At 43.6% G+C, this 21,736-nt stretch overlaps 2 protein-coding genes and 1 pseudogene across 2 annotated transcripts; 1 reads left to right on the top strand and 2 right to left on the bottom strand.

Moving 5' to 3' along the window:
• Window positions 1-445: 445 nt before the first annotated feature.
• LOC118369139 (coiled-coil domain-containing protein 96-like) lies at window positions 446-1,286 on the bottom strand (annotated as a pseudogene).
• Window positions 1,287-1,921: 635 nt separating this feature from the next.
• LOC118368630 (transcriptional adapter 2-beta-like) lies at window positions 1,922-7,579 on the top strand. The gene is made up of 2 exons (XM_035752894.2): window positions 1,922-2,487; window positions 3,036-7,579. The coding sequence occupies exons 1-2, from the start codon at window positions 2,134-2,136 to the stop codon at window positions 4,239-4,241; spliced, it is 1,560 nt and encodes a 519-aa protein (XP_035608787.2). The 5' UTR covers window positions 1,922-2,133; the 3' UTR covers window positions 4,242-7,579.
• Window positions 7,580-7,721: 142 nt separating this feature from the next.
• On the bottom strand, window positions 7,722-10,912 carry LOC118368631 (grpE protein homolog 1, mitochondrial-like). The gene is made up of 4 exons (XM_035752895.2): window positions 10,746-10,912; window positions 10,020-10,164; window positions 9,314-9,395; window positions 7,722-9,104 (listed from the first exon to the last, which is right to left on the bottom strand). Exons 1-4 carry the CDS (start codon window positions 10,811-10,813, stop codon window positions 8,752-8,754), a joined length of 648 nt encoding a protein of 215 aa, XP_035608788.1. The 5' UTR covers window positions 10,814-10,912; the 3' UTR covers window positions 7,722-8,751.
• Between the last annotated feature and the right edge of the window lie 10,824 nt (window positions 10,913-21,736).

The following is a 21,736-nucleotide window of genomic DNA, read 5'->3' on the forward strand; positions in this document are numbered from 1 at the left end:
GCACTGTACCTTTCAGACTTCACACAGCCTGTCCGCGCGCTCTGTCGTGTCCAAGTGGTCCTAAATTCAGCCATCTGAAACCGCCAAACAGCCTACCTGAGGGCTCTGAGGCGTCCGCATGGTCCTAAAGCACACCGGTGCCGCTTTTAGTATCACAGTGCATTAATAAAACTGGGGGGACAAAAATTCAATTTTAGAATGTGGGGGTGGGGGTCATGCCCCCCCGTTCCCAATGAAAGTTCCGCCCCTGGATGCAATGGTGTCTTTCACTAATTAGGTAACTGAAAGCATTTCATATTCAGAATCATTGAGCTTCACTAATCACACTGTACATATCAAAGCTGAGGTTGTAGCCTATTATGGTCTTTTGAGAAATAATAGAATAAGGACATGTAGAATAAAATGAACATTTATTATAAATGTGAAAACATAACTCATATATGTATTTATGCATTTATGAACATGCAAGTAATTTTGCATGACAACTATTCCCCTATCACAACAATTGTGTTTGATCACATTCTTTCATTCCTGTGTGTGTCAGTGTGTGTGTGCGCTTATTTGTTAGCGTGTCTTCCCGTGTATCCTCTCCTCTCCCTCACTGCGCTGTATGTTTGGTGTGCTCCAGTTTCTCCTTCACCCCGGAACACTTCAGTAAGAGCTCTGCGTACCTCTCCTCTAGGCCGTCTGAGGCATGCACCTTCTCCTCAAAGTCCCTCAGAAGGGTATCGTTGCCCAGCAGGCCAGGTTGTCCATGCGGAGGCCGTCCCTGGCCTACTTGGTCTTGGTCAGCACGTCCTGGCCACCACCGCCTCCACGTCGGCCTGGTTCTCCATCTGCACAAACTGGAGCTTTTCCTTCACGTGGGCCAGTACCTGGACAGTGCTGGTGATCTTCTTGCACAGTTTGAGGAACTCCTCGTTGCGCTCCTCTATCTTCTTGTTCTTGTATGCCTGGTTCTCGATCTTCATCTGCTCGAAGTCGATGAGGTGCAGGTCCTCGACAAACTCCTCCTTGCAATCCACCTTCTCCTGGCTCTGCTGCCGCAGCTCCTCGGCCTGCTGCTTGTCCGCCTCCAAGTCACGCCGGTGCTACCACTTCAGGTCCTCCATGATGGCTATTTACTTCTGGTAGCGCTGCTCCTGGTCAGACACGGCCTTCTCCTACTTAGGATGTGCGTCGTAACCCGTCTTCTTGCGGACATACTCTACCCGCTTGATCCGGAGCTGACCTCTGACCTGGCTCTGTTTCTCCTTCTCCACCTGCAGCTCTATGAAGAAGTTCATGTAGTCTTCGTAGTCGATGCTGGGGCCTTACTCTTCTTCAACCTGAACAGGACTGCGGGCACTCCCTCTCGTGGGTCCCTGGGTCTCGTTTGGCCAGTCAATTTTCATCATCGTCGTTATCGTCGACATTTTTGAGTGTAAAACTCCACTCGCGGGAGAGAGGCTTCATCTCCGGGCCCTTTCCCTCTTCAAATGTCTAGCTCGTGGGTAGGTTTGCTTATGTGGATGACTCATCTCCAGCGCCTGGCTCAAATGCAGCTGAGTTCCCTCCCTCTGTCTCAGTGTAACTGATGTGAAATGGCTCGCTAGTTAGCGGTGCGCGCTAGTAACGTGTCAATCGGTGACATTTAATTGGTGCCCTGCAAGGGCAGCGGCTTTTGTGTGGTGATAGGTAACGATGCTTTGCGAGTGACTGTTGTCGATGTGTGCAGAGGCTCCCTGGTTCAAGCCCAGGTTGGGGCGAGGAGAGCAATGGAAGCAACATCAGTTGAGGTGAAATCTGTTTCCTGTTCAGGTGAGGCTTTATCAGACTCCACTAACCTGCCCTCCTCATCTGCAGGGGTATCAGCTTTATTCTTACTGTCATCAACATTAGGGGATTTTACCTCCTCCAAGGGCTCTACAGCTTGTGTCTTCTAGAGTTGTTCATTGTTCCTCAGCTCTGTGTTTTCAGGGCTATATGATTGGAACAAGGGTCATTGTCTTGTTGCTCTGCCTCCGCATCCATGGGAATATTCGGGTATTCCTGACAAAAAAAAGCTAGAAAATCACATAAGTATGTCAATGAAGTCAATGAACTGAGCATGTAAGCCAATCACAGGCGTTTGCGCCATGCGTATCAATATTAATGAGACGCAGTTGTGAGACTTCAGTACGCATGCCCTCCCCGCGCGACACTGCTGCTTCCAACAACAAGCAAGAAGCCAGCAACATGGCCGACCTAGGAAAGAAGTACTGCGTAAACTGCCTTGCAGACGTTACGAATCTGAGACTTCGCTGTACTGACTGCCCAGATATCGAACTGTGTCCGGAATGCTTCTCCGCGGGTGCAGAAATCGGTAATCATCGGCGATGGCACGGTTATCAGCAAGTCGACGGCGGGCGCTTCACACTCTGGGGTCCCGAAGCGGAGGGAGGATGGACTAGCAGGGAAGAGCAGTCGCTACTCGATGCGATCGAGCAATATGGCTTTGGAAACTGGGTATTTCAATTTATAGCCTACTTGTCTCATAGCTAGCTAGCTAGAATACAAACACAGGCATAACATGTTATAGGTTAAATGTGAATTAGTAAACTGAGACTGTGTTATTTTTCATGAGTATCTCCGAATACATTGGACAATACATTGGACAACTTCAGACTGACAGCCATGTCCTGTCGAGAGTTGGCAATATCGATGCAACTCTGCAAGCCTTGAAATCCACCTTGTTTTTGCCCTGATTACAACTAGCTAGCTAAATTGTTATAGTGCATATGTATGTGCAAACCCGCACATTGCAAACCCGCACTGCATTATGAAAACGTTTAGTTTAATGTAGGCTAGTCATCTATTAAAAGGTTGCATGTATCGCCTATCAACGGATTTCAACACACGTATGGTAATAGTGTATAGCAATGCACGCAGTGTCTGTCTGTCTAGATGCTTGCAGTGATGTATTCCTATATGTGTAACTATCTGCATTTTATGAGGGAGAAAAAAAAGCATCCCCCCCAAGTAACACTCTGCCCTGTGTGTGTGTTGTCTTTCAGGAGGACATGGCCACTCACGTGGGGGCGTCTCGGACCCCCCAGGAAGTCATGGACCACTACGTCAGAATGTACATTCACGGCAACCTGGGCAAGGCCTGCGTCCCCGAAAGTATCCCCAACCGGGTAACGGACCACACCTGCCCCAGCGGTGCCCCCCTGTCCCCCAGCCTCACCACCCCCCTGCCCCCGCTGGACGTGACCCTGGGCGAGCAGCAACAGCTGGGCTATATGCCCCTTCGCGACGACTACGAAATCGAGTATGACCAGGAGGCAGAGAAGCTCATCAGCGGCCTGTCGGTCAACTACGACGATGAAGACGTGGAGATTGAAATGAAGCGGGCGCACGTGGACATGTACGTGCGCAAGCTGCGGGAGCGTCAGCGCCGCAAGAATGTGGCCCGCGACTACAACCTGGTACCCGTCTTCCTTGGGCGAGATAAGAAGGACAAGGAGAAGCCAGGCACGCTGGGAGTTGTAGGTGGCGGGGGTAGTGTTGGCGCCGTCGGAGTGGGAGGAGGAGTAGTGGGGACCCTTCTGATGCTGACCAATCCCATTGTGACGCCGGGAGCTGCAGCCGTTCCTACAGTGCCAAAGCGTAAGATCACCAAGGAGGAGAAGGAGCAGCGGGTCAAGTTACGGGGGATGTGCCAGTTCATGGCTCTGCGGGAGTTTGAGGACTTCTTTGACAACATGCACAAGGAGCGCGTGCTGCGCGTCAAGGTACGAGAGCTGCAACGATACCGCCGCAACGGCATCGCACGACTGGACGAGTCGGCCGAGTACGAGTCGGCAAGGCACAAACGGGAGAAACGCAAGGAGAACAAGAGTGTGGCTACCTCCAAAACAGGCCGAGGCGGCGGGCTCTGCACTGGGGGAGGAGGGGGAGGGCTTGGAGGAGGGGCGGGAGGTGGAGGAGTGAGCGGTGGCGCCATCAAAGAGGAGGGCAAGGAAGGCGAGTTTGCGGCCATTGAGAACCTGTCCGGCTTTGAACTGCTGTCGGACCGGGAGAAGGTGCTGTGTAACACGCTCAACCTCAGCCCCACGCGCTACCTGACCGTCAAGACCATCATCATCAAGGACCACCTTCAGAAGCGCCAGGGCATCACCTCCAAGAGCCGCCTGCCAGGCTACCTGGACAAGGTGCTCAAGAAACGCATCCTCAGCTTCCTCACAGAGAGTGGCTGGATATCCCGAGACATGACCTAACAGTCCATCGGGTTTGTAGGAACTGGACCTGGGCAGTGTCCTAACAATGTGTGTATGGAGTTTGTGGGGACTGAGGATTACAGAAGGGTCATGACTCTGTTTTGCACTCGTAAGCTCCACATAGACCAAACTATTGGGTTTTACCACCTTTTGTCTTGTTTTGTCCAACGTCATCGACCACAGGACTGTTTGTGAATATGTACATTGCAAAGAATAAGGATTTCCACTTTCTTAAAAAAAAAATAAAGTTTGGATACCATTTACAGGGGAGGGATGAACAGATATATATTTTTGCATTTGAATCCATATGAATGATAATGTATTCGTATGGGTAGATGATACAGGGTCTTTGTATTGAAACTCCAGTGAAGGATCGCCTAATGCTGCTGGGCAAACCAGACAACACTGTCTTCAAAGCTGTTCTCAAAGTATAAATTGTTAAGTATAGTTTGCCTCCAGCTTCTTTGTAGCCTGGTCCCAAATGAGTTGGCGCTGTCTAGCCAACTCCTATGGTCATTGACCAGACAACACCAACAGATCTGGGACCAGGCTAGCTTCCTTTAGGTCAGGATGTAGTTTTGGAGAGCACAAGTTAGTGCCTATTCAAACAGCAATACAGTCACACTGTGCTGGAACGCAGGGGGTATATATCATCTTATTCTTCCCATGAAGAGATGAAGGCCGGCAAAGCATACAGGAGTCAGTATTTGGCAGCTAACGCTCTCGTAGAGTACTGCAGTAAATCCCCGTTTTGACTCTTGTCAAAACTTTGTGGCGGTCTAACTTAGGATGGCAGGCTCAGAATTTGGCACTATGAGAGGAATAGCCTAACTTCTCAACTATTCTGTTCCATCCCCTGCACGATTTCTGATTCTAGTAGGCTGTTCACTAAGATAAGAAAAATATCAACTTTTAAATGTTTATATATGGGCATTAACCAATGACATGCGTACAATCCTTAAGCACAAATCAAAAAACTCTTGTTTGCCAAATGAGCATATAGGCTATCACTAGGTTTTTTTACTACCCTGTTGCATCACAGGTTAAGTTTCCCAGTTTGGATGTTATGGTGTAAGACTGTATGATGGCCTGTCAGACTTTTTCTTTTTACCTCTTAATGAATATGTGGTGCATGATTATTGTCTTCTTATCACCGGTTGCTTGCTGTTTTTGTTTGCCAGTGTGTCACTTATTCAAAGGGAGTAAAGTCATATTTAAATGGTTTGAAGACCTGCTAGATTTGCTCCATCTAATTTCCTGGTTCATTTTTTTATTTATTTTTTACAGTCACAGCATTCATATAGGCTACTGTACACATCACATGGCCTTGCAAGTACAATATCAAAGGGCAGGAATAATCTGGTAGAGTAAAGGGACGACTGCATCAGAAAAGCTTGGTTGCTGTTAGACATTGATGTTTTCCATTGACATCAAATGTTTGTTCCCAGCACAGGTACTTTGAAGTGTCCACTGGCACCTTATCTTTCTGACGTCCAGTTAGCCTGTTATAACATGGACAAGGTGAACTACTGCAGGGATATAGATGTGGTTTGGGTGTAGAGAAAGTGTTGAGTATCGAGTTTGACGCTGGGAAGGAGATGTAATGATCGCAGACCAGCGGAGGCTGGTCGGAGGAGCCTGTCCTCCTATAGCTCGTCCCACCAGGCTCCTCTGTCACACGTACAGGCCTTGGTGTTATCCCCACCATAGTATATTTTATCATACCACAGAAGTAATAAAAGCTATATTTTTTATTTATCCTTCCTCATAAGCTTGAAAGTATCCAGACACTGACAAGGCCCCTGGGTTCTCGCATCGCCTACCTGAAGATTTCTATTTGTCACAAAAACTGTCACGGTTTACAATCAAAGACTAGATTAACTCCTTATCTGGTTTAAAGAGAAAACAACTGTTTTTGAACCATAACGGCATCATCTATGATTTCTTTTCACTTTCCTCTGCGGTGTCGAGGGCTTTTGTGCGTGTCGATCAGAGAGGTGGCAGGAGAGCGCCATTTAAATGTAAATGGCATTTTGAATGGGCATCGGTTGACGGGGAGAGTTGGAATACAAAAGTGGGGTTGAGGCTGGGAGAGCGAGGGGTGGGCGTAAGAAGTAGTGGAGTGTTCAAGCTCGATCTGTCAAAGCATAGATTTAGTTTTGTGCTGCTTCTTGTTCTATTTTCCTCCCTCCGCCTCTCCCTGTCCATGTACTGACTCTTGGATCTCGGTGCTTTTTACTGATAGGGATTTTGCCATAAAACGAAAGCCCCATTCCTCACTGCTGTTTCTGCTGCAGGGAGCCAGTTGCCCTGTGTTCAGAGGTGGAGCTGGCTGGTCAGCCCAGTGTTATATTTATTCGAGAACATTAATCATTTCTTATTGGACAAGGCCAGGTAGTCCCTCCCTGTTTCACCCTATTGTCTTCCATTTGGTGCCTACTGAATGAGACCCAGGCTATGGTAAGAAGTCATGAGAGGTCAGAGTTCAGTCTAGGCGAGAACCTCTAAAGTTGACAGTGCCTATTATCAGTCTCATTTAATTTCCTGTCAAAGCTAGTAGCTAACTACTTCAACCATTGTCATTATAAAAAGTTAAAAGACATTAATACACACAGCCTGCTTCCCATAGCCTTGTTTAATAATCAGGGTGTGCCATTTCTGTGCCAAACCATTTTACCTATGGCACAGATTTCATGACCGAGGGAAACGCAGTTAAGCTAAAGCTTCCCATCAGTAGATGGCATTCTCAATTGTTTCAGCCTCTTTTGTTATTTATGTTCTAAAGATAACATATTTTATAGGTGGTTGAAATTACACTTGTTCTATGAAACATTACCATTTTATGAGCATACGGGAGTGTTTTGCCTGTTTTTGCATGTGAAGCCAAGTGTTTTAAATGATGTAAGTAGTACATTTTGGTTAAATGGCTCGATTAAAAATGATTTTCACTTGAATTGTTTCTAAACATCAAGACTGAGGGTGGGGAGAAAGGTTTTATTTTATTTCTGTGGAATTTTTGCAAAAACATTTTACCAAATGTACATGATTTTTTGTAAGAATTTGAAAATGAACACATTAATACTGACCTGTGAAATGTACAGTATTTTATTTCAGTTACTTTTTATAACAAATCTTCAATATGCGAGTGAGAACCATTCTAAGCCTTTTGCGTGTGTTGTCGTAGCATGATGTTAAACTGTTCATGTGTATCAGTAGTATGCTTAGGAAGTCAAAGCATTTGACAATTCAGTGGTTGAAAATGTTGAGGGGGAATTTTTGATGGCCCATTCTTTGTGGTTGCACAGGACAGGTTTTGTATTAAAAGTGCAAATACTTTATACTTCTATGGCTTCCTTGGTTAACTTTTACAGCACCGGGTGTTGAGTATGTGGTAATATCGCTGATAGTTTGAGTTCTACATTTATGAAGCCTTCTACCTACAGGGTAATAGTCAAATCGAAAGCAATAAAATCAGGGGACTTGACACAAAGTAAATCTGTTTATTTAAATGCTGCTGTGGCACTCACTCAACAGGACAACTATAATGTTCAGTTCAAATAGTTATTGGATAAACTCAAATCGGTATTATGCCATCTATCCTAGACCATCAAGTCAACATCTGCCAAAGCAGTGATGTACAGTGAAGTCCGGAATGATTACGTCAGAGGTTCAACATCATGTTGCTTATCTCAGGTGAATCTGTAATCAATTTGACCAGAGCATTTCTGTCTCATTTTGACAACCAGTCAGTGTCCTACTGTATTATTGTAGCTAAACAATAATCAATTTGTCTAGACATCATTTCTGACAATTAAGTATACAGTACATGTAAAAGTGTTCCTGGAAGCAATACTAAAACAGCAATATACAGGTTTAAGTTGTGCCAAAGACAATCTTACAGGAAAAATTTCATTTTAAATTAAATTGTATGAGAGTTATGATAGTGATGACAGTTGTCTATAATCAATGAGATCCATTACATTCTCCCATCCATAACACAATTACAATGACTGGACAAAGAGATGAATGGAATCTGACCCCGATGACAAATACGACAGAAATAACTTGCATGAAACTGGTTCTGTGCTCTACATGCCATTACATGCGTTACTTCTGTTAAAACATATTTGCTCCCGGCATATACATGGGCTCTGTCCCAATTATCTACCCTTCTCCCAAAGTATAAACTTGCACACTCCCAGTCATGGATTTAAAGACAGTGTAAACTCCCTCCAACCAATGCTTATACCAATCCAATGCTTTTCAATTCATGACGGGGAGTGAGCAAGTGCACACTTCCGGAGAAGGGTGGAGAGTCGATATGCACAGTCAAAACAGGCTGTGTGATGATGTCGTCCATGGTAACGAAATCAGTTCGAGTTGGATTCCTGCCTCTGAGGCAACGTTAGGTGGTTGGGGAGGGGGCTCTGACCAGCCTGCTGTACCCAAGGCGATCCGTCGCCCAGGCAACAACAACAACATCACAGTCACACTGAATCTCTTTTTATTTTTAAGGGGCTTTGGCCACGCCTACCAGTGCCGGCCGGAGGGTGCGCCCATGGAGCTTGTAGCCCACCTTGGTTACTATGGCGACCGTGCCAGGCTCTTTACCCTCCACGGGGGCGTGAAATAGAGCCTCATGCTCATAGGGGTCAAACTTCTGCCCTCCGTCAGGGTTGAGCTTGAACAGGCCGTGCTTGGCGAAGACCTTCTGGATCTGCGTCTCTGTCATCACCAGGCCATCGTACAGGTTCTTCAGGTGGGGGTTCTTCTGAGAGGTCACCTCCTCCTTGGGCACACTGTCCGTCGCCTTCTCCAAGATGTCTGCCACCTCCAGCAGGTCTTTGCAGAAGCCTTGGATTCCTGATAGGTGTGGGAAGAGAAGAGAGATCCATTCTGTATTCTGAAAACATAGACTGAACACCACAACATCATGCAATATACCTACATATTAACTTCATACTGTGTTCCTTGCTGTCAATGAACCAAAGTTAAAATACCACCTATAAGTATATCTGTCTGCTGTGTCCAATGCACTGGTGAGACAAATAAATATGCAAACATTAACTCACCATATTTCTTTGCGTCTTCCACCATCTTCTGACTCCTCGTCCTGAGGTTCTCCATGTCTGCCAGAGAGCGCGTGTACTTGTCCTGTAGACCGAGACAACCACACTAATTCTGAGACCATACAGAGACCCCATGAGCAGATATTTTTCTCAAAGCTCTTCTGACTTAACAATTCAGCCAGGATGACATCACAGCAACAGTGTAAATATGAGTCTATGTATACCTTCCAATGTCCATACTAGTATACCACTAAGAATGTAATCAGGCTTCATTCTAGGTAGTATTTTGTTTTTATTTTATTATTTAACTAGGCAAGTCAGTCAAGAACTAATTCTTATTTACAATGACAGCCTACCCAGGCCAAACCCTAACCCAGATGACGCTGCGCCCATTGTGCACCAACCTATGGGACCCCAATCACAGCCTGTTGTGATACAGCCGGGAATCGAACCAGGGTCTGTAGTGACACTTCTAACACTGAGATGCAGTGCCTTAAGCGCTGTACCACTCGGGAGCTAGCGTGGATGTTGGAACCGAGTCTATGTAATGGCTGGTGTAGTGACCCAGGAGTAGGGTGAAGATTCCCCTCCTAGACACTGATCTTGGGCCAGTGTTGCGTTTCCCCCTAATGCTTAAGGTTGGATTGGGGAAGGGGAAGCTTATCCTAGATCTGTACCTAGGGAAACTTCACCCTGGAGCCAGACTCACCGTGACCTCCTTAAGCTGCTCCTCCAGGTGACCCTTCTCCTCAACCAAGGCCTTTTCTGCAGGGCTCTGCTCAGCCTTCTGGTCCTCCTCCGCCCCCTGGCCACTCTTCTGATGAGCTGCTGTGCATAGGAGTCGCGGGGATGCCCTAACAGAACAGAGAGAAATGGGTTAGATACACAACAGAACTTCAGTGGTTTACGCAGTGGTCAGTTTAGTTCATTGGTATTCTTGTAAATTAATGTAAGTGTGTAGTAATGGTTGCAACTACTTTATGTATATGCGTCATCGGGCAAATCGTTAATTGGTGGCACATGCCTTAAATGTTTCCTCCCCTTGGCGTTTTAGTAGGTAAGCCATCTGACTTGGCAGCATTGTGACTAGCTGAGCATAATGTTAAACCTGCTAACGTTAGTTCATGAAATCAAGGTTGTTTAACTGGCTAACGTTAGCTAGCCAGCTACGTTAGTAGATTGAGTTAGCTATGCTAGTGAATTTTTTTAAGGGTTTCATAGGATTCAACTATTTATGTTCAACATTTCATTTAGTTTGTTTTCCTATAAGAAATGTGCTCCCATTATGAAAGCAGCATATGACAGGTTGCAAAGTTATTTAGCTAGCAGGCGCCATGGGTGATAGCAAATGGCACAAGCTAGCTAATTACTTTACAAACGACAACGTTAAAATTATCTGAACACACATCTTATAAAGCACACTCAATGTATTTACCTTAGTAATGAAGGCGATGCCGCAACATAGTAACTCTGTCTTACAGCTCGTACACACCAGCTCGCCATTTTCAGTGATAACACCAGCTGAAGGAGCCGAGTAGCCTCAACGGCAAGACGAGCCAATCACAAATCAGAAAGAGCCGAAATTAGTAGTCGCGTCCAATCAACGGTGGTATATGGAATGACGTTTTCCTGTAGTTTGGTTGAGGTGAAGTTTAAGGTCGAACACTTTGCACGTGACCAAGGACAGAATTAGTTTGTTTTGTAAACTGAAGGTTGTCCCTATTTTGTAACTTTTGGCAGCGATGTAATCAAAACCAAACCCATCCCTGTCATTACAATGTTGTCTGGATAGGGCAATGATGATGATTACTGTCGTGATGCTGATGAGGATCAGTAAGTTGGCCTGGGGCTATAATCACATATGCATATGAACATTGCTTTTAATTCCTAATAAAAATATAACACCACCAAGCGTTCCTCTTGAATTAAAATTTGGATGGCAAGTCTGTCCCTTTAAAAATGTTTTATCCCCAAGGAGCCGTGAGAGTTTACATTAAACACAATGTGACAAAGTATTTGCCCCCTTTCTCTATTTTTGCATATCTTTTTTGATAGTGAATGTTATCAGATCTTCAAACAACATCTAATATTACATAAAGGGAACCTGAGTTTACAAATATTTATTTAACAAAGTTATGCAACATCCAATTGCCCTGTTTGAAAAAGTAATTTCCCCCTTACACTCAATAACTGGTTGTGCCACCTTTAGCTGCAATGACTGCCACCAAACGCTTCCTGTAGCTGTTTAATCAGTCTCAGAACTGCTTTAACTCAACAATATCTGTCAGTTTTCAAGCATTAACTGCTCGTTGTAAATCTTAATTGGGATTAGGTCTGGACTTTGACTAGGCCATTCCAAATATTGAAACATGTAGGTTTTTAGCCATTTTCATGTAGACTTGTATTGTGTGTTTTGGATCATTGTCTTGCTGCATGACCCAGCTGCACTTCAGCTTCAGCTCACATACGGATGGGCCTGACATTATCCTGAAGAATTCTCTGATACAGAGCACAATTCATGGTTCCTTCTATTAAGGCAAGTTGTCCAGGTCCTGAGGCAGCAAAGCATCCCCAAACCATCACACTACCACCACCATGCTTGAACGTTGGTATGAGATTCTCACTGTGGAATGCAGCGTTTGGTTTTAGCCAGACATAATGGAGCCCATCTTGTTCAAAAAGTTTGCTCAAGTTTGACAAAAAAAAGCACCTGGTAGCACCTGGATGATCATCAAGACTCTAGGAAGAATTTTCTATGGACAGATGAGTCAAAAGTAGAACTTTCTTTGACGACAAGGGTCCCATTATGCAAAAATAGAGAAATTCGGAAAGGGGTGAAATACATTTTAACGGTACTGCATGTCTCGTTACAGTTAACAAACCATGGAGACTTGCCATTACACATTTTATACAACTAGTCTGAAACTCCTCCAGGCAATGTTCATCTTAACTGACAAACTTCAAAGACCTTCCTTTGCTTCACAGGAGCAGCTCAGAATAAAAAAAAACAACAACAGAAGAACGGTTGCACAAAAATCAGAGTCATTTTATGGCAATGAGAAGTGGCCTTCAGAGTGCGTCTGACTGTCAAGATGGGGCATTGTATTGTACATCAGAAGTCAGCATTTAAAAAAAATCTTTATTTAACTAGGCAAGTCAGTTAAGAACAAATTCTTATTTTCAATGACAGCCTAGGAACAGTGGGCTAACTGCCTGTTCAGGGGCAGAACAACAGATTTGTACCTTGTCAGCTCAGGGGTTTGAACTTGCAACCTTCCGGTTACTAGTCCAATGCTCTAACCACTAGGCTACCCTGCCGCATTTGGGTGCTCTGGATGATAGACAAGTTTCCCACAGTTGGAGGGCTGTTCAAGTGGATTTTTCCCAGTCATATGTATAAATTCCCACTTCCCACTTGGTTACAAACACAGCATTATTGCAGTTTGTTGCCTTGTATTCCCATTTTATAACTGCCCCTAGTGGGTCAAACAGGCATGATGACTTTTATCCCACAGCTCGATAGGGATGGACCTGAAAGAAGAAGAAACATCACATGTTTTGTGCCACATTTGAGGGAACAAATCAGCCTCAGATCATGCACAGTAGTCTTTCTATATACCCTTTTTATTTATTTCTCTCTCTCTCCCTCCATTTTATTTCTCTCTCTCTCTGATCTCTCTCACTCTCTTTTGGGGTTATATCTGAAGCAGCGGAGCCAATTGATTTCCAGCATTCCTCGGTGTGCCACCTGTGCAGATATTTTGATGTGTATGATAACCACCAAATTATTCATTTGCAGAAAGTGAAGCAGACAGAATCGGCGAGCGGCGGTGTGTGTCCCTTTACGGATTCCTAATTTCTTGACACAGGCCCTGTGAGATGGAGCATGACTCTGTGTTGTCGTTTGTACAAACTATGGCATAAGGGAACGATGAGCGGATAAAAGGCAATCCGTAATTTCGACTCAGACATTAATGAGTGAGCTAATACGGACAGGGTCAATATAATTATTTGTTCAGCACTTTTGAAATGTACAGCGACAAAATTCTGAAAATGGGCCGTTCTTACAGTATTCTCCCTGTACACCAAGTCAGAACCGTAGAATAAATAAAAGGGACATATAAGCAGACAATGAGATCTCTTACAATATTCGATGATGATATTTCTCGAAAACAGGCTATAGGCTACATATGCACCACCAAGTCAGAAAAGTTGGTTAAGTTATGAGGGGAAAAGAGACCAAATTATTAGGGTGAGGCACATGGGCAAATAACAGCATACACTTAGTATTACTTTCTTATCTACAGTATACATATCTCCCTGGCATATTATATAATGTATGCAGCAGCATAGAATACATTTTTGGACTCACCTTGTTGTGCTCACTTTAATAGGGAAAGGGGGATACCTAGTGAGTTGTACAACTGAATGCATCTTCCACATTTAACCCAACCCCTCTGGATCAGAGAGGTGTGGGTGGCTGCCATAGTCAACATCCACAGCACCCATTGAGTTAACTGCCTTGCTAAGGGGCAGAATGACAGATTTTTACCTTGTCAGCTCAGGGATTCAAGCCTGCTACCTTTCGGTTACTGGCCCAGTGCTCTAACCACAAGGCTACCTTGCCAGTCGGTGGAGTTCCTAGTTGTCTTGAACTCACTGAAGTCTGAGATTTCCCAGTTCCGAGTTTCCAGTTGTTTTGAACGCTGCAGAAGTCATGCTGGATTGACAGCATGGCCAATGTATTCAACCTTTTCTGGCCCATGGTGTTGCATGTGAATGTTTATCCTTTAAAGCTTGGAAAAGAGATCCTTAAACCCAGACTTGGACCACCTTCACTGAATAGCAGGCTAGAGGATTGCTTTTCAATGGTTGCAGTTAGCCACTGATTCTTTCCAAACCCCGCATTATTGAATTTGCAATTCCCAACTTGTTGTGTCCAATGGCCGATGAGCACCGATACGTTTTTAGCTATAATTTCTCTTCATATGACAAGGATTAAAAAGGATTTGCCAGTAGATTGTCGACTTGATTCTTGATGATGACTGCTTGTCTAGCTTGCTAAGTAAGATTTTGAAAGTATGATGTTGACATGATCATTCCAATCAAAGCGTCGGTAGATATAGTGCCCCACCTGCCCTAAATGACGGGTGTAACGATGTTCGTCTGAGGAAGAAGGAGTAGACCAAAGCGCAGCGTGGTATGTGTTCATATTTCCTTTAATTAACTGAACACTAAATACAAAAGAACAAGAGAATAAATGAAAACCGAAACAGTCCCGTATGGTGCAAACACTGAAACGGAAACAACTACCCACAACCCATAGTGGGAAAACAGGCTGCCTAAATATGGTTCTCAATCAGAGACAACGATTGACAGCTGCCTCTGATTGGGAACCATACCAGGCCAAACACCTAGAAATATAACACACAGAACCAAAACATAGAATGCCCACCCCAACTCACGCCCTGACCAAACTAAAATAGAGACATAAAAAAGGAACTAAGGTCAGGACGTGACAACGGGTCGCCACTGAACCCAGCGAACATGCCCTCATTGGCTTGAAGTGGGCCTGTCATGCCAAATAGTGTCCCCCTGCCAAAAAGTGTCCACCTCCCTACGTCACAATGGGATTCGATGAGTTCCAGCTTTCGTTGATGGGGCTGTTCCTAGAACTTGCAAAATTCTGACCGGCCTAAGTAATGATGCTATGCTGGGTTGCTCTGCTCTATTTTACCTCTTGGCGGTCGCAGAGAACGCAGGCAGTTCTAGTTCTTTTTCACCTCATAAGCACTCGCTCAGTCCACACAAACATTTTACATCAGAATCGCTCCCCAGGGATGGTGTTTTTGACTGTGACTACCAGCTGACTACCTACTGCTTCAGATGACTGAAAAGACTGGAAAGAGAACACTTTCTTTATTATATATTTGTCTTTATATAAGAAAATGTTGTTAAATAGGAATACATTATATAAGCTATTTTTTTTACATTGCTAGCTACTGTACTTATTTACTTTAGCGTGTTTTATTTAGCTTAATGCGGGCTAAAATATTGGCCCCATGTAAGCTGCCAACATTGGGCTAATATGCCTTTGCTCATCGGCTCCATGTTGGCCCCCAAGGCATTTGCCCAGTGTGGGCAGCCCATATGTATTAGGTATCCTTCACTCTGCCTGAAATGACTCCATCTTTTCCCAGTAAACATGTGGGCTAATGCGGGCAAAAATATTGGCCCCATGTAGGCTGCCCACATCCATCCCTGTGACCATGATTCTGCCACCCACGTTCGATTCTACCAAAAAAGATGGTTCAGCTTACATGCTGACTTCCTGACAATTGCTTCAGTAACCATTCTGGCTTCCTGATTTAGTTTTTTTTTTACTTGTATGTTCTTTATAAGTATGTGTAGGCCTATTGAATTTAATATTTTGTATGCTCATGGATTTCAGTTTGTATTGACTGAATGTGATACATTGTAAATAAAGACAACAAAGTTGGTACTAATCATACATATATTTTTACAAGAGAAACTGTCTCATGTCACATGCACATATTTGTCTTTTAAAAGTCTTCATCATTGGCAGTGTATAAGACTTTTTTTGAAATGGGCATCACACAACAGACCACTTAAACTGGAGTGGACTCGCGGAAGCTTGGACTTGCGGAAGCTTGGACTCGCGGAAGCTTGGACTCGCGGAAACTTGCTACATAGGACCATTCCAGATCCTGAGTTTCATCAACCTGGTCACCTATCATCTCCTTCTTCCCAGGTCTGAGGGTCTTCACATCCTTTCATTTCTCCCATCTCATCCACATTGCCTTGCATGTGGATATGGTCATGGATATGGTCACTTCCTGTTTCTGAGCAGCAACTAAGGAGAATAGCTGAAGAGACGCATTCTTTGCAAGGTGATCCATAATCTGGAAAATGACTGGCAAAAAAGCTCTTGTAAGCAGTACTTCTCACTAAGTGCAGAGCTGTCGGTGGTCGATGGTGTGCTGTTGAAGAACAGAATGGTGGTCTAATAGGCTGCTAAACAGCTTCTACCCTCAAGCCATGACTCCTGAACATCTAGTCAAATGAACACCATTTGACTATTTGCAGTGCCTCCCACCCCCTCTTTACACCACTGCTACTCTCTGTCATCTATGTATAGTGACTTTAATAACTCTCCATACATGTACATACTACCTCAAATAACCGGTGCCCCCGCACATTGACCCTGTATTGGTATCTCCCTGTATATAGTCTTGCTATTGTCATTTCACTGCTGCTTTAATTACTTGTTACTTTTAACTCTTATTCTTATCTGAATTTTTTAAAATTGCATTGTTGGTTATGGGCTCGTAAGTAAGCATCTGTAAGGTCTACCTACACCTGTTGTATTCGCCGCATGTGACTAATAAAATTTGATACCTACTTCAATGCGTCAGGAGGCCATAGTCCTTTATTGGACAAATATAAATTCTGACATTGAGCAAATGGTGGGAAATTGTGACACATCCCATATTTCATTATAGACAGTCCAAGGTACCCATGGTTATGGGAGAGGTACCCACCACAGCCTGGGAGAAGGTTGGAAATGACTTGATTCACTGCAATGTTAAGAACTATTTGACTATCGACTAGTCAGATTACCCTGAAATTGCTCTCTTGTACAGCACAATAGCTGTCATTTTGCACTTGAAATATTTTTTTTTGCTACGCGTGGGATTCCTCTAGTGGTGGTTTCTGATAATGCACCTCAGTTTGCTTGCAGTGAGTTCAAGATGTTTGCAGAGCATTAGGAGTTCCGATATATAACCTCTAGTCTGCCATATCCTAAAAGTAGTGGAAAGGCTGAAAAGGGTGTTCAAATCGTGAAGACGCTTAATAAAATGCAGCAGGCGGTGCTCAATACTTGGCTTTATTGTCTTACAGAGCAGCGCCCTTGGAATGTGGGCGGTCACCTGCGTCTTAATGGGAAGCAAGTTGCGTTCTAGGTTGCCTAGTTTCTTCCTGAATGATCCATTGGCTGTGAAGGACAAGGCCCTGCAGCTGAAGGCAAGACAAACTCTACTATAACAAAACTGCTAGAGTGTTACGGTTGGCAGCTCAGGATGGGATAGAAAGGCTACTGTTATTGGAGGATGTTTCGCCTCGGTCATATACAGTCAGGACAGAAGATGGGACTGTGTATCGGTGGAATAGACAAAGCCTTTTGAGAACACAGGAGATGTTTGAGGACGCTCAGGACACACAGGAAAATAAACGAGTAGGAATGTAAGTAGGGATGTGACAGAAGGTACTGGGAGTAGGACAGCTGCTTCGGACACAGTGCCTTAGACCCCGCGCAGGTCTGAGAGGACAAGCAAGCCTCCAGAAAGTTTGAATATTCATTGGTGATTTTTAATGGACCAAAGACTGACTCATTGAGTTGTTGGTTTGTTTTGATATGTTCACTATATTGACTATTTTGAAACGGATGAATTGGTATTTGTGAATTGACAATGCTTGTTTATGAAATGTGTACGTTTTTATAAAAACTGATTGTGTGTACAAAAAAAAATGTATTGATGTGGTTCTGAGTGATGGTTTACGACACCTGTGGTATGTGTGGCAAGGGCGGAATAACACTAAAACTCGTTAACTATGATTGATGGTTGTCTTTGATCGCTGTAATTAACAAAGTAATACGAATTTATTCAACATTGAATAGTGTGGCGATTTCAAGGTAAAAAGTGCTTGTTTCCCAATCGGCTGAGGATGGGGTCTTAATTTCAATCACTGAATTAAATATTATTATTGATTTGTTTTACCATTATTTAACAAGGCAAGTCAGTTAAGAACAAATTCTTAATTTCAATGACTGCCTATGAACAGTGGGTTAACTGCCTTGTTTAGGGGCAGAATGACAGACTTTCACTTTGTCAACTCAAGGATTTGATCTTGCAACCTTTCGGTTACTAGTACCAACACTCTAACCACTAGGCTACATAATGATATGCATATGAACCGAATATGGTTGTCAACAACAGCCAGTGTTATTATCTATATTATTTTAACCAGTAGCCTAATCTGACTGTTACGTCAATGTAACTGATCGGCAATTGTGATAGAGCTTTGGTAACTTCCAATTTAGTTAACTAAACATGGCCTAATGCAGGGGCACCACGTTGGTTTTAGAAGTTGGGGGGGTATTAACTTGTCCCCACCCAGAATTTTTTTCGCCATCTAAAGTATTTCCTGCATTTTTACATAATCCAATATGACGTCTTTGAACAAAAAATTCTGCAAAAATGCCCAGTCATCAAGCTTGGTAATTAAGATCATCATTTAAATGTTTAAGTGGTTAATAAGAATGAACTAGATCAAAGGTAATTCAATAGTAAATAGTGTGTTGCACCTTTAGCCAATAGCCTAACACATTAACAACTTGAAGTACAAATACTTTTGATTGTCTTCAAGACATCCTCTATATCAAATTTCCGCCTGCACGCCCCGATCCCCACCAGTCTAGTCAATAACTCAACTCTCTCCCAACCCTATTTTTTTCCCAGGTCCCACCTTTATTTTTTTTAATTCCAAAGTGAAAGCTTTGGGAAAAAAAGAAAAAAAAACACAAAAAATACCACATACAATTCCAATGTACTTTAACACACAAACAGCAAATACTCCATATAATTAATCTCATAGGCCTAATAGTTTTGTAGAGTTTATTTTACTTGCACATAATATAGCTGGGTCGCCCTGTCCTGTCCCTAGGGGTCCACCACTTTGCAGCGCCCTAAACCAACAGTGACAACCCACAGGACGGCAGACCCCAAGGGCCAGGACTGAGCAGCCTAGCAGCTAGGCATGGCCTAAATAGTTATCTCCCCTGACTTGGCAAGTTTTCAATACTGACTCCCTTTGTTGTACTGTTTTCCATATAAGGCATCCAGACTTTATGAAAGTTGCCTAGTATACCGTTTAATTTTGTAATAAATCATATTTAGTGATACTTAACTTGACATTGTGGGAGGGTAACCAAATATACAATTAATTGACTGCATTTCTTACCCACTGTAAATGTTTGGTTATACATTTTCTTCAGATAAGTCTCCAGTATCAACTTTACCAAGCAAAAAAAACAAAAAAAACAGGGAGAACGGAGAATCTGAAGACATGCTGGGATAAAAGTACATACAGTGGGGCAAAAAAGTATTTAGTCAGCCACCAATTGTACAAGTTCTCCCACTTAAAAAGATGAGAGAGGCCTGTAATTTTCATCATAGGTACACTTCAACTATGACAGACAAAATGAGAAAGAAAAATCCAGAAAATCACATTGTAGGATTTTTAATGAATTAATTTGCAAATTATGGTGGAAAATAAGTATTTGGTCAATAACAAAAGTTTATCTCAATACTTTGTTATATACCCTTTGTTGGCAATGACAGAGGTCAAACGTTTTCTGTAAGTCTTCACAAGGTTTTCACACACTGTTGCTGGTATTTTGGCCCATTCCTCCATGCAGATCTGTGTTTGGGATTATTGCCATGCTGAAAGACCCAGCCATGTTTCATCTTCAATGCCCTTGCTGATGGAAGGAGGTTTTCACTCAAAATCTCACGATACATGGCCCCATTCATTCTTTCCTTTACACGGATCAGTCGTCCTGGTCCTTTTGCAGAAAAACAGCCCCAAATGATGTTTCCACCCCCATGCTTCACAGTAAGTATGGTGTTCTTTGTCCTCCAAACACGACGAGTTTGAGTTTTTACCAAAAAGTTCTATTTTGGTTTCATCTGACCATATGACATTCTCCCAATCTTCTTCTGGATCATCCAAATGCTCTCTAGCTAACTTCAGACAGGCCTGGACATGTACTGGCTTAAGCAGGGGGACACGTCTGGCACTGCAGGATTTGAGTCCCTGGCGGCGTAGTGTGTTACTGATGGTAGGCTTTGTTACTTTGGTCCCAGCTCTCTGCAGGTCATTCACTAGGTCCTCCCGTGTGGTTCTGGGATTTTTGCTCACCGTTCTTGTGATCATTTTGACCCCACGGGGTGAGATCTTGCGTGGAGCCCCAGATCGAGGGAGATTATCAGTGGTCTTGTATGTCTTCCATTTCCTAACAATTGCTCCCACAGTTGATTTCTTCAAACCAAGCTGCTTAGCTATTGCAGATTCAGTCTTCCCAGCCTGGTGCAGGTCTACCATTTTGTTTCTGGTGTCCTTTGACAGCTCTTTGGTCATTCACCATCTGATCCTCCTAAAATAATGCATGACAAAGAACTACCTTGGTGTACATTTATACATTACATTATCCAATAATATAATCAGCGGATCAACAATTAAGCTTAAAATGCTGTCCTGTAGCTCCTGTAGGTCTAGCCATCAATTCAAGATTGAACTTTGTATCATTCACTGATATTGTTAACATCTTGCAGAATTCAACTGAGCTCCGTAGATTGGTCTTCCCTGGTTGTCTGACTCTGCTGGGACCCCTGTCATAATCTGATCCTGCTAAGACATGATGAGCATAGTGTTGTGTACTGACTGTGCTCTAGAGGGCTGCCTGCGGGACTTGCGGGTCCCGACAGAGATCATTGCAGCAGGGTCTGTATTTTTCATTCTGCGTGAGGGAGTGGGCAGTCAGACAGATCGCTTTGGGATGAAAACATGTTTGTTGTTCCACAGACTATTTGGAAACGGTCCTCTTTCTGCTTTGTATGCGTTAGCCTACCTATTGTATTCGAATAACATATTTTTTGTGTTACTCACTACTTCAACTTCAGTAGCCAATGTCTCCTAGTTGGGCGTGAGAGTTCAAGTACGCCTATGGTCTCATTTGCCTACATGGCCGGAGAATCACGTGGCAGTTAACTTTCAGAATGCACTGTAAGTTTTCTGACCCCTTGAATTTTCCCACATTTTGTTACGTTACAGCCTTATTCTAAAATTGATTAAATAAAATAACAATTCTCATCAAGCTACACACAATATCCCATAATGACAAAGTGAAAACAGGTTGTATTTTTTTTGTTGCAAATTTATTAAATATTAAAAAACAGAAATAAATATTCACATAATTAGTTGATTGGGAGTCCACCTGTTGTAAATTCAATTGATTGGACATGATTTGGAAAGGCACACACCTGTCTATATAAGGTCCCACAGTTGACAGCGCATGTCAGAGCAAAAACCATGCCAAGAGATTGAAGGAATTGTCCATAGAGCACTCTGACAGAGCTCCAGAGTTCCTCTGTGGAGATGGGGGAAACTTCCAAAAGGACATCAATCTCTGCAGCACTCCACCAATCAGGCCTTTATGGTGGAGTGGCCAGATTTAAGACACTCCTCAGTAAAAGGCACATGACAGCCCGCTTGGAGTTTGCTAAAAGGCGCCTAAAGGACTCTCAGACCATGAGAAACAAGATTCTCTGGCCTGATGAAACC

This window comes from Oncorhynchus keta, chromosome 35 (assembly GCF_023373465.1).
Source record: "Oncorhynchus keta strain PuntledgeMale-10-30-2019 chromosome 35, Oket_V2, whole genome shotgun sequence".
In the NCBI taxonomy this organism is placed as follows: domain Eukaryota; kingdom Metazoa; phylum Chordata; class Actinopteri; order Salmoniformes; family Salmonidae; genus Oncorhynchus; species Oncorhynchus keta.